General features: G+C 43.3%; 1 protein-coding gene across 1 annotated transcript in view; it reads right to left on the bottom strand.

Annotated features, from left to right (window-relative positions):
• The window catches only part of RYR3 (ryanodine receptor 3), a 381,491-nt gene that overhangs the window by 110,323 nt on the left and 257,561 nt on the right, over window positions 1-13,607 (bottom strand). The window contains exons 46-48 of the mRNA XM_024732458.1: window positions 11,175-11,295; window positions 5,086-5,255; window positions 2,495-2,715 (exon numbers count right to left, since the gene is read on the bottom strand). Coding sequence (XP_024588226.1) covers window positions 2,495-2,715; window positions 5,086-5,255; window positions 11,175-11,295 — 512 coding nt within the window. The remainder of the gene's footprint in view (window positions 1-2,494; window positions 2,716-5,085; window positions 5,256-11,174; window positions 11,296-13,607) is intronic.

Raw genomic sequence — 13,607 nt, 5'->3', positions numbered from 1 at the left:
AAGAAAAAAAAAAAAAAAAAAAAAAAAAAAAAAAAAAAAGCTTGTCTCTAAATGTAGTAATTATAAGCATATAAAGTTCCTCATTTTTTTTACATCGTTTACCCAATTAGCAATATCACCTTAGACTGGCTAATGAATAAAATCAAGAAATAAAAAAAATCTCTAACTTGATTAATTCCTGACTTACTAAAAATAAATAAAAATCTACGTAAGTGTCAGTTTGTCTGTGTTTCTAGAGCTCAGATGGTTAAGAGGAGAAGTGGGGAAGCTCCTAGGAGGACAGGAATAGGGCTGTGAGCTCTATTTTTGGTTTGATGTAAAATTCTAATTTCCCCAAGGTTCGGCCATGGCTCACGGGTCTAGCCGCTCCGCAGCATGTGGGATCTTCCCGGACCAGGGCACGAACCCGCGTCCCCCGCATCAGCAGGCGGACTCTCAACCACTGTGCCACCAGGGAAGCCCTGATCTGATTCTTTAAAAACATTTGCGCTAACATCAGTCTCACCATGACTTTTTTTTTTTTAAACTAGGAAACAGCTTATGCTGGGAGACAGGACTTTTGGTTTGGTTTCTAAGATACCTGCTGAGTTCAGATCTAGCAAAAGGTAGAACAAGATCTATAGCTGTGATTGATGTGGCTACCAGCCAATTACAGAATCGATGCTGATAGAAGACTTTCTTTCTGTGCAGACTCACTGTTTATTCCCTTGGCCACTACTCAGAAGGAAAGTAGGAGCCCATGTACACCAGTAACGGGCCCTTGTCCCTCCTTTTGGAGTGGCAGCATGGAAACCGTAGTCACCCTATTAATTCCTAGAGGCCTATAGTGTATTTACCAAGCTTTGGCTCTCTTCTAAGACCACCAGTATTCAAATGAGCTTAATTCCCTGCCAGTTCTAATAATATTGGAATGAATGAAGTGGTGTCAGAGTGTAGGGCCTGATTCTGGCAGAGGATCTCAGAGAGAAATCCCTTCTGTGGGGCCTGGGTGGAGGTCTCCCACCTTCCACTCCACACCCTAGGCAAACAGTACTGTGCATGACACAGTTTGGTCCCTAAAGTAGTTGAAGCCTATAGGCCTTAGATGATAGAAAGGTAGCAGATAGAGGTTAATTTTAATAAAGCATTTAAAAGGGAAGGACCATTGTTACACTTGAAATGTAAATGTGAGATTGCCTTTTAACTTGATGTCCTAAAAGGACTGACCAATTCCTTTTTTCTAGGCAGCCCTAGCCCCTCACTGCGTAGTCATCTCTTGTGTGACTAGGAAACAACCCATTCAACAAGAATCAGGACCAGAACCAGCTGGCCGCTAAAGGGGGCACCTGCTGGTCCTGACTCCAGGACAACCTACAGCAGTGATTCTCAGTCTTGGCTACATCATGGCATCACCTGGGGAGCTTCACAAAGCTAGAGGTCTGGCTCTCATCCCTAAAGGTTTTGATTTTGGGGGCCGAGGTGTGGCCTGGCATTGGGGTATTTATTTAGTAGCTCCCAGGTGATTCTAATACACAGCTGAGGTGGAAAGCCACTGGCTTAAACAGCAGAGCCTGGTCCTGGACTACACCGCTGAGACCCGCCACGGGAAGAGTCCTTCTTCCTTTTACCCTACCAGTCCTGATGGAGCTTTCCTGACAATCTCCCCTCTTGGGTTGACTTTACCCTCTTCCCTTGTTTGGCTCTGATGCTCATCTGTAGCCGTGAAAACTACCGCCCTTCATTCCCCACGGGGAATGGAGATGCCTTCTTTTCTTCCTTTCAGGCCTTGTGAGGCCTAGGGGTAGGTTGCTTTGATTGACACTTTTATAGTCTGGTCTCTGTGTAAAGGTCCACTCATTCAGAATAGGAAAATCTGCTTCTGGCTCTATTTTAGGAACTAAAGCATTATTTCTTATATGCGGTAGGGGGCTAGGCCTGCCTAGAAATAAACAACCGGTCAGTCCTTTCAGTTCTTATTAGTTCTGAATACTTCAGGCCTGAAAATCAGTCTCATCTCCTGGTTCACCAACCCTCAAGGCTGGAGCCTGAGCTGTCGGCCTCACTTCCCCAGAGCGAGAGATGAGCCTCAAGGGAGAGGCGGTCAGAAAGAACCCGTGGGATAAGTTAGAAGTTTCGGATTAAAATATACATACATACATATATATATAATAGATAACCAACAAGGACCTACTGTACAGCACAGGGAACTATACTCAATATCTTGTAATAACATATAATGGAAAAGAATCTAAAAAAGAATATGTGTGTATATATATATATGTATGTATAACTGAATCACTGCTGTACACAAAACTAACACAGCATTGTAAATCAACTATATTCCAAAAAAATTTTTAAAAAAGAAAAGAGAGCCTGCAGCAAGTAGGGGACCCAGCACATCCTTAGCGTCTGAGCATATCCTCAGACTAGATTCATCAGGTTTTGGGTTACACAATTCAGTGCAGCTGATGTGGACGCATGTGCGGAAGTGAAGAACCTAAGACTGGGTACTTACTTGCAAATGGCCAGCAAACACTCCTCTATGGTGTCCCTCTGAGCTTTGGTGAGGGAACGGCCCTTGGAAAGCCTGTATATTGTCTGCAGTGTAGAGTCGATCAAAGAGGAATAGTGCTCTGTTCCAGCAAAGAGAGGGGCGCATCTTGTGAGAAGCGGGAGCACGGCAGAACATATGTACCTGTTCAGTGCCAGCACGGCCTCGGTGGTGCTTAGGGAGACCTAAAGAAAGAAGATTGAGACGTTGATTAGTCTCCTGGGAAAGACAGAGCCAGGCTTCCCCCTGTACTGAGCTCTCATCTAGCAGGGTGGGGGAGGTGTACACACATGCGTGTTTCGCAGTGACAGGCTGAACAACTTTCTCTCTTGTCTAAAGAGACCTATTTCTCTTTTGCATCTTAAATGAAAAAGAATCAGGTTAAAAGAAACAATAAACAGAAGAAAAGCAAAGGCTAGCCAGTGCTAACTCATTCCAAATGGTCCACAAACATCTGTTGCCTTCAAAGAAGAAGCCTAAACGCTTATTAAAATCAGCTGATGACCAGTCTAACCCAACACCCTTGATATTTGCAAAGACCAACTGCCAGGCTACTGTATTATCATTCTGGTTTTCGCTCTCTGTTTCCACCGTATGGAGACTCACAAGCTGTCCTCTTGCGATTTTGAGATTAGTTAACGGTTACAAGCTGAGCAAGCTCTCAGACTCACCGGTTGTGTGACAATTTTACAGAGAGGAAGTGGAGCTCTGACCCCCATCGCCTAATTTTTGAGCACTGTGAGCAATTTGCAATCTGATAATTGGCATGAGGGTGAGACACTACTGAAGGGAACCTAACTCTGCATGGGGAAAAAGTGTACAAGGAATAGAAATCAAGGGCCTTCTCTTAAACTCTGCTGTAATCCTCATTCACAATGTTATCTCTTGCTCATTTATACAGGTTAGATTTAAGGAAGGCCCACTTAGTGACACTAAATATAGCCAAAGCATGCTTAACTACCATCTTTGAAAAGTGCAGAACCTTGAGGTCCACAGAGATGAAATATTACCCTTATTTCCTGTCATGATCACAGCCATCGTATCTGTAACACATTTCCTTTAACTTATGATCTGATAAACTGTTTTCTTTGAATGGTACATATTTCTGGGTGTTTCTATTAATTATCAAAAGTTTGCCTTCTAGGAGCTGCAGTAATCATATGGAAAGAAACAGCTAATCTTCCACATTTATCACTTTAAAAGACAGAGTTGTTAAAATGAGGAAGGAAGAGCTTTGATTCCGGTGGCTTAAAAGTTTTCAAAAGAGAATGCATGAAAATATGTGTGCTGAGGAACTGAATACAAAACTTCTTTTGTGGTAGGTGGTGTGTAGACAAGCATGTGATTTGAACACCAAATTCTGGAATAGTATTTGCTGTTTATTTGATCTATAAACAAGTTGAATGCTTTGATCAGGAAACTTGGGAATGTCCCACAAGTTAAAAATATTTTAAATCAGGGAATTTATAGGAAACCTCAAAAAAATCGCTGTGGAAGCATTGTTTTAATTTTACAAAACAGCCATATGCCTCTAATGCCTTCATGGATATACCATTTCTTATCTCCATGCCACAGACAGGGACAGAGCTCCCATTCAGACTGGGGTTCATCCTGCTTCCCATTTCTGGGTGACCCCATCCATTTCTGTGTAACTCGTTCAAATGGAATCCACCCCAGTTAAGATGCTGACCACCCATCACTAGAGCTCAGACCTCTATTGCTGTTGGACACCAGGTGGAGCCTTTGAGAAACTTTATGACTGATCAAGAAGATATGCCACTGGCTCTTTAAAAAGAACCCTGAACTGGCCAAGGTTTCTTTGAAAACTTACTCTGATCTAATTGGTCTTTCCTCCTTGGACCCAGGACTCCTAGTACACGATCTCTCTGCTTCATCCTGACTTGGGGCATCTGGCATCCATGTGTTCTCACTCCTGGGGCCTCCTGTCTTGATGTCTCTTGATGTTGGATTACCCTACCTCACACTTGACTTCCAAACTTGGATTTGCACTTGGCCTCTTACATTGACCTTGTCATGCCGTGAGCTTCAGACTATCCTTCCTGATGGTCAGTGCACGTAACTTAAGGAGTGAGAGTATGAAGAGTATTTCCAGCCTATCTTGCTGCCAGCCATCCTTTTTCATAAGTGACAGAGCCATAGTTCTCATGTGAGGGAGATTTTGTCTCGCAGGGTACCTCTGGGGAATTGCTTTGGGGGGGTGTGCTACGGGCATGTAGTACCAGTAGAGGCCCGGGATGCTGCTAAATGTTCTGTGATGCACAAGATGCTCCCCACCCCCACCTCAAAGAGTGCTGGGCTTGGGAAGCCTTGCCCTAGAGGGAGCTAGACTGACTATCTGAGGTCCAGTTTACCTACATATAAGTCTCTGGACTAATAAATTCACACCTGCCATTTCTTGGTTCCTCTATTTTCTCACCCTTTAAAGCAAACTGTTAGTATGTAATCAGTGAGTAGATAGAAACTATTCACTTCTAATTCCAATGTTGACCATTTAAAATGATGGAAAAATAATTTTTCTTATTTTAACCACTTACTGTATCTAAAGAGGCAGAGGCTCTTAAGTCAGGTAAAAATCCAACTTCCAACAAGTGGAGCAGGAAAGTTTGATCCTTTATACCATAAACACGGTCCAAGAACAGCACCATGGGTGCCTTGTGGTCGGGGCAGAAGTTGGCCGCCATATCTGGTTCGCTGACTGATCCATCTGAAAGACACACAGAGAATGTCATTTCCCCTCTTCCAGCTCCACAGTCTCAAACGGAACACAGAGCTTGTCTGGCTATGGCTTGTTCTCCGGACAAGAAACAGGAATTTTAGAAATAATACAATGTTGTGCTAGAGTCAGCTTATACTGGCTTGGAAGAACTGACTGTTAAAATTTCAGGAATTTTGTGAGCCAGTTATTAGATATATCCATTATTAAAAATTATGATTTGCAATTAAGTGTATTATATTTTAAAAGGTAACAAGTACTCAAAGATCACCACTTCCTAATTATTGTACTATAAACTATACTTGAGGTTATTCACATCTGTTGTATTTGTATGTTGGAAGCACAGTACAACAGGGTGCTATGTGCGTTCTCTGTCCAACTCCATGCTCAGTGGTGTCACATTGGGATCCTGAAATTGGTGGGTAAATGCCAGGAATCAGGGCTTGATTTATTGCTTTGTTGAATGATGAAGAAAGTGAGGGAGAAAAATGTAAGGCAGATTAAATTGAAAAGCGTGTCATGCTTACAGCCATTGCAACATAAATAGCACAAAACTGAGGAAATATTCTTTCAGTATTTAGAAACTATTATTTGATTTGGGTGAAATTTAGGTCAGATCATCCAAGAATTCTAACCTTATTTTAATAGAGCAGTTCAAAGATAAAGTGGGGGAAATATCATGAAGAAAATAAAAATTTCTTGACTTGGAGAACAAAAAGGATCTTGAAAGAGGATAAAAAAGAAAGTCTTCCTCCTACTGTTTTGTTAACACCAAAAACTAGGAAAGAGAGCCCCTAAATGATCAAGCTAAAGTCATAGCGTCTATAAATACTGTACTTCGTAAGGCACCCTGAGAGCCGTAAACATTTAGCGCTATCCAGTCCAGAACCTAAGGCAGCCCAGGCACCTGTGCAGGGCTCTGGGAGAGCAAGGAGAGAAGACACCTTCCAGATAGGAGGCTGCCTGCTTCTCCTCCCCTGAGCACCAGGGGGCGCTGTTTCCGAACATCGGAGGCTGAATTAATCTCTCAGACGTGGTGTTCTGAAGAACAGTATTTTAACGGGATACTAATGAGTGCTTTGTGTTCAAAAGGTTTGGGAAACACTGAGCTCAACATTTATTTTCTTTATATTTTGTTTTCTCAGAGCCTTTATAATCTTAATGTGCTTCATGTAGTTATAAAATGTGATATATTCAAGAATGATGTCACTAAGATGGGGGGGGTAGGAGACCCCAGCCTTGCCCCCCGCCCCCCAAAGATCAACAATTAAACACCTATCCATGAACCAAACCAGTCTGGGAGAGCTCAGGGATCCACTTAAGAAATTTCAACAGAATGGAACAAAAAAAGTGCACAAAAAGGGAAGGAAGGGTAGCTTCATTTTGCCTGCATCGCAGTGGCAAGAGTGGAACTCCTCGGCTGGAAAGAGTTCCTTTTGCCAGAAAGCGAGAGTGTGGTGGGTGATCGGCTTTCCCAGCCTTCTAGGGCACTGCATGAAGGACTAGCTTTGGTTTCACCCCACCCAGAGACTGGCAAAGCCGAGGTGTCTAGAGACGGCTAGGAACAGGGAAGAAGGGCAGGGGCTACCAGTATCTGCCACACAGTAGGAGCCACTGTGGTTCCCAGTGACCTGCTGGCTGAGGACCCAGCAGCTTCTGCCACTGAAGAAACCAAAAGCCAGCACAGCCCCCACAAAATCCAGATTTCACCGGCTTTTGTCCCACAGGTTTTTGTGTTCACAGATGCCCAGTCACCTGACTCTCTCCCCAGTGCCTCTCCTGCAACAGCCAGAACCCAAAATCCGCACGGGCAGCCAGCCCCAGCCTTGTGGTTGTGAGAGTACAAGATGCCACCTAGACCCCTTCAGCTGAAGGGTTAGTCAGTCCAGCCGTGCAGCTGCATGCTGCCAGCCCAGCTCTCACCACTGGCCTCCACTGCTGTGCACGCACCCAGGTGAGACCCTGCGGGCACGGGAGTGCACGCTGACAGCCAGGGTCTCCGCAGGTGCTAGTGTACCCACGGCTGGCTCCGGTCTTTGCTGTTGGTCCCTGCCGTTGCCACTGCGTGTGTGTCCGCAGTTGGCCTCTGCCACTACACAGTCACCTGCAGCTGGTCCCTGCAGCCAATTGTATGTGTACCACTGGCTCTGGCCACCACTACTGCCTACCCTGGTCCCTAGTTACTAGAACCTAGAAGCACTGCTTAGGATCCCAACAGCCCTTGAAGCCACTGCGGACCCCAGGCAGCACTTGCCAAGGTCCACGCAGTTGTCAGTGTTGTTGACCCTAGTGGCCTGAGTCAGTAAGACATCATGCCCCCTCTGGACCTGAGGCTGCCGCACACCCCCGTACTGGGTGCCCTGTACCATTAGACCTTGGGTCACAGTACACTTTAATGAACCGCACCTGAAGGTGAAGCTCTTTCTTTGCCAAAGTCAGTCCATAAAGTCTGGAAGAGGTGACTGCTTCTTCAAAGGCACAGATACCTCCCGTGAGGCTACGGGAATCATGAAGAATAAGGGCAACATGACATAGTCAGTCCATAAAGTCTGGAAGAGGTGACTGCTTCTTCAAAGGCACAGATACCTATGCGAGGCTACGGGAACCATGAAGAATAAGGGCAACATGACGGCACAAAAAGAACACAGTAACCCTCTAGTAACTGAACTCAAGGAAATGGAGACACATGAATTGCCTGTCAAAGAATTCAAAATAATTATTCTAAAGACGCTTAGAGTGCTACAAGAGAATCCAGATAAACAATTTAATATAGAGAAAACAATACAAGGATAAAATGATAAGTTCAACAAAGAGATAGAACAGAACATTAAAAACATAAAAAAGAACAGAAAAGAGATACTGGGGCTGAAGAATACAATGACTGAATGGAAAAATTCAATAGAGAGCTTCAATAGCACACTGGACCAAGCAGAAGAATCCGTAAACTCAGAGACAGATAATTTGAAATTACCCAGTAAGCAGAAAAGAAAGAAAAAAGAATGTATAGGAATGAAGGTCTTACAGGGCTTAAGGGACACCATTAAGAGAAACAATTCACGTATCACTGGAGTCCCAGGAGAAGAGAGGAAGAAAGAGGCAGAAAGCTTATTTAAAGAAATAATGGCTGAGAACTTCCCAAACCTGGGGAGACATTTGGACATCCAAGTTCATAAAGCTGATATGTCACCCCCAAATTTCAATCCCAAACCATCTTCTCTAAGACACAATGTAATAAAACTGTCTAAAGTCAGAGACAAAAATAAAATTTTAAAATTAACAAGAGAAAACAATTTCTTTCATGCAAGGGAACCCCCATTAGACTATCAGTGGATTTCTCAGCCAAAACCTTGCAGACCAGGAAAGAATGGAATGATAGGTTCGAAATGCTGAAAGAAGAAAACTGCCAACCAAGAATACTGTACCCAGCAAATTGTATTTCAGGAATGAAGGTGAGATAAATGCTTTCCCAAACAAATAAAAGTGGGGGGAATTCATCACCACTAGGCCTTACTTATAAGAAATGCTGAAAGGAGTTCTTCAAACTGAAATGAAAGGATACTAATTAATAACATGAAAATATATCACACATTGTTAAAGCTAAGTATATAGTCAGATCCAGAATACTCTAATACTGTAAGGAAGGAAATAAGACAGAGCAGAGCAGAAATAAATGAATTGAGAATAGAAAACAATAAAAATTATCAACAAAACTAATAGTTGACTTTTTGAAAATAAACAAAATTGACAAGACTTTAACTAGACTTACCAAGAAAAAGAGAGAAGACGCAAATAAATAAGATTATAAATGAAAGAAGAGACATTACAACTGATAACACACAAACAGAAAGGATCAGAAGAGACTACTATGAACACTTATATGCCAACAAATTGGAAAACCCAGAAGAAACTGAAAAATTCCGGAAACATAGAAGAAAACATAGTGGGTAAGCTCCTTGACAGGGTCTTGGCAATGATTTTTCTGGATATGACACCAAAAGCAAATATTGACAAGTGGGACTACATTAAACTAAAAAACTTCTGTATAGCAAAAGAAACAATCAACAAAATGAGAAGACAGCCTACAGAATATGAGAAAATATTTGCAAACCATATATCCAACAAGGAGTTAATATACAAAGTATATAAGGAACTATAAAAACTCAACAGCAAAAACAAAAACAAATCATCTGATGTAAAATGGGCAAAGGACCCAAATAGACATTTTTCCAAGACATGCAAATGGCTAACAAGTACGTGGAAAGATGCTCAACATCACTAATCATCAGGGAAATGCAAATCAAAACCACAATGAGATATCACCTCACACCTGCTGAATGGTTATTATAAAAAACAAAAACAAAAACAAAAAACCAAGGGATAACAAATGCTGGTGAGGATATGGAGAAAAGGGAATCTTTGTGCATTGTTGGTGGGAATATAAATTGGTGCAGCTAATATGGAAAACAGTGTTGAGGTTCCTCAAAAAAATTATAAATAGAACAACCAAATGATCCAGCAATCCCACTTTTGGATATACAGCCAAAGGAAATGGAATCACTATCTCAAAGAGATATCTGCAACCTTATGCTCACTGCAACATTACTCACAATAGCCAAGATATAGAAATAAAAGTCTAATAGATAGATAAAGAAAATGTGGTATGTATACACATATATACAGACACACACAAAGGAATATTATTTAGCCATAAAAAGAAGGAAATCCTGCCATTTGCAACAACATGGATGGATCTTGAAGGTACAATGCTAAGTGAAATAAGACAGAGAAAGACAAGTATTGTATAATCTCACTTATGTGTCAAATCTAAAGTAACTGAACTCATAGAGACAGAGAGTAGATTGATGGTTACCAGGTGTTGGGGGAAGTGAGAGAAATGGAAGATGTTGGCCAAAGGGTACAAACTTTCAGTTATAAGATGAATAAGTTTTGGGGATCTAATGTACAGCACGGTGACCATAGTTAACAATACTGTATTGTGAAAGTTACTATGAGAGTAGAACTTAAATGTTCTCACCGTTACAACCACAACAAATGGTAATTATGTGAGGTGAAGTATGCATGAACTAACCTTATTTTGGTAAACATTTTGTAATATCAAATCAGAGCATTGTACACCTTAAACTTATATAACATTATATGTCAGTTATATCTCAATAAGGATGGAAAAAATGTGATATATTCCATAGGTTCCCCAAAGTGATTGACTGCAAACCCCTTGCTGACATGTACGCCAATTAATATCTTTTATAAAAATGTTCCTTGGAACACTAGTTTGGGGAAACTCTATAACAGAATCATACTATCTTTTCAATTCTTCCGTCTGCTACGAGGAACCTGCCTGGATAGCAGGTGGAGTGACATGGAGAACCTGTGTGCTTTTGGGAGAGTATAAGTTCTGCCAAGTTAATAAGGACTGATGCCCAATGTCACATTGGGGGAAAACTCTTTATGATCCATGGCTGTGAGGGACACGGTACTGTGGTGCAGGGGAGCCTGGGTCAGACCCTATCCTTTTGTTGCTCTGGCTGGCTGCACAAGCTGGGGGCACAGAGGCAAAGGAGAAGGAAGGTTGGGTGAGAGATCTCATTGGTTCCAGTCCATCAGCCTCCTTCCAGAGGGCTGGAGTTCAGAAGACTGAGGTCTGGACTAGCCGTACTGATAGGAAATGGGGTACAGGAGTCTCAACGCAGGGGAGCAGGGGAGACAGCAGCCGGCTGGAACTGGGAGGAGAGGACCCCTCAACACCAGAAAAAGAGCAAGATACTTCGCCCGTGCAGCCTGCCCTGCAGCAGGAGGCTGGGAGGAGCCCTGCACTGCGGATGGAGTCCTGCTGTGAACAGGTGGCCCTGGGGAGACTGGCAGGACCCAGCCTCCAGCAGCTTCCCTTACCTTTGTTCAGGGAGGGCAGTTTCAAGGGGATGCTGATGATTCCAACCAAGTCCTCGGTGGGGACCAGGGAGCGCAGGATGGACCTGATCCGGATGGCTTCCCCCTTTCCTGTCTGGATAAGCTGCAAGGTAGGTTTGGAGAGTAAGATAAATGAGGTTCCCACACTCCTGCTTCAGAAGCCTGGGGCAGTAAAATGGTTCTCCTTGTCGGGGGGATGGGGTGGGTACACGTCTATGTTTCCCTAATTGTTCTAGACATGTGTGACCACAGGGAAAAGAGGAGTTTTCTCCTGATTTTCTAGAAGGGCTGCTACTGAGGGAATGACTCTGGCCAAGGAGGGTTAGTGTGTTCCTTTGCTGCGACAGCAATGGTCATGCCATTTTGCCATCAAGTCTCAGCACTGAAGGTGCAGCCTGTCCTCAGTGTGACTGCAATACCAGGAGCTCTTGGTGGCTATGACAGGAGTGATGACAATGTGGCCACGATTCCAGACCCTGGAATTCTGCTAAATGTAGAAACGACTTAGGAATTTCTATTTCCTAAAAGTTTGATTAATGCTGGGACTAGGGCAATAAAAGGGGTGTAGAGGATGTCAGAGAGAACGTGAACATCTCAAGGGAATTATCCGGGGACGGATAACCTGATCCTTATGGCCACAGGTGGGGTGTACAGGTGCACATTCTCTTGGATCTGGGGGCAGCAGGTGCGCTTCTGGGCACAGGCTCTTAGCCAGCAATGGAAGTGTCATGAGCTCAGGATAGACTCTACCCAGGAGGGAGATGGATGACATGCTGAGACATAATGCTTGAAGGACTGGAGACAGGAGAACACCTGTGTGTGACCCTAGCTGCCACCTCTCATTCCTGTGGGCAGAGGGGAGGCTGTCAGCGATGATGGCATCAGCCCTCCCCCTCACTAACAGAGGAGGGGCCACGGGAGAGGTGTGTGTGTGTGTGTGTGTGTGTGTGTGTGTGTGTATAAGGTATTGGATCTGAGGGGCAGTAAGCAAGGAGGTAACGCCTTCCCAGTGGGGCTCTGATGACTTAGCTATCCCATGCGGCCTGTCTTCCCGAGACAAGGCAAATGGTGTAACCTGCCTTTTGAAGTGATTACAGGTGATCTGGGGAAATGACACCCTGCCCCAAGACTGTAGGACACCCTAGTATTTCCCTAGCCCCCTTTCAAGTTTCCTTTATTTGTTTAAGGGCACAGAAATGGAAAGATGGGCCTATGTGGGTAAGGTACAAGTTCCACAGTGGGAACTAGAATAGCCTCACTTTGAAGATTTAGACTGTCTCCTCTCCACAGTACTTTTATCCTAGATTCTTCCATACTGGAATAGTTTCCCTAAACACTTGTAGATGGATTTGCAAACAGGCTACATCATTTATTAGATAAGACCATGACAAACCAGAAGAAAGATAAGAGTGAATGCTTTAATGCAATGTCTTTCAAACTGTAGTCATGACCAATTAGTGGGCTGTAACCTCATTTAGTGGATTGTCACCAGCATTAAAAAGCAGGAAATAAATTAGTATAGAATAGAAAATATTAGAGTGCATTATCCATAGTAAGGATAAACTTGGTTTCTGGAATATATGTAGACTAGGTTGCAATGTAAATTGTATGTCTTACTATGATCAAAACAAATTCTTTTTTTTTTTGGTCAGAAAGAAAGTTTGAAAGCCACTACTTTAATTGATTCTGTCTTTCATTAGCATTAAACAAATACAACATATCCACTGTTCTCTTGGCAGTGACCAAATATATAACCTCATCAATACCAGAAACCACTGTTTATGTCATCCCAGTCTGCATTGCAAGTACTTTGAGGAGACGCTCTGACGTAATCCAAAGGCAGTGAGAGGCAGGCGCCTGAGCCCTGGATGAGCAAAGCCAACAGTTCTTTTAAAGAGTTAACCAAGTATTTTTTTAAATATAAAAAGCTATCTTTTCTGTTTTCTTACAAGAAGTAATTATTTCCTCTCTCACTTATGATGTGAGTCTTTATGAGAAATAAGGCCAATCTCTTTCTCCACCCCCAGCAGAGATGAAAAAAAGAAGGTGAAAACATAATTTTTTTGCGGTACGCGGGCCTCTCACTGCTGTGGCCTCTCCCGTTGTGGAGCACAGGCTCCGGACGCGCAGGCTCTGTGGCCATGGCTCACGGGCCTAGCCGGTGGGATCTTCCTGGACTGGGGCACGAACCCGTGTCCCCTGCATCGGCAGGCGGACTCTCAACCACTGTGCCACCAGGGAAGCCCTAGAAACATTTTTTAAATTATGTCTGTAAAGCTAACCTCTGGGAAATAAGCAAACATGAACCGTGACTACCTTCCTGATGCCTGACACCATGGTTGTCAAGAAAGGATTTTCCATGTGGAGTGTCCTGATAGACACAATCAAGAAATCAAGTTGGTCACAGTTTGACCA

The sequence above is a fragment of the Neophocaena asiaeorientalis genome, unplaced genomic scaffold (assembly GCF_003031525.2).
Source record: "Neophocaena asiaeorientalis asiaeorientalis breed wild unplaced genomic scaffold, Neophocaena_asiaeorientalis_V1.1 scaffold119, whole genome shotgun sequence".
Lineage (NCBI taxonomy): Eukaryota > Metazoa > Chordata > Mammalia > Artiodactyla > Phocoenidae > Neophocaena > Neophocaena asiaeorientalis.
Note: the sequence above shows the minus strand (reverse complement) of the source record. Positions and strands in the feature narration are given on the sequence as shown.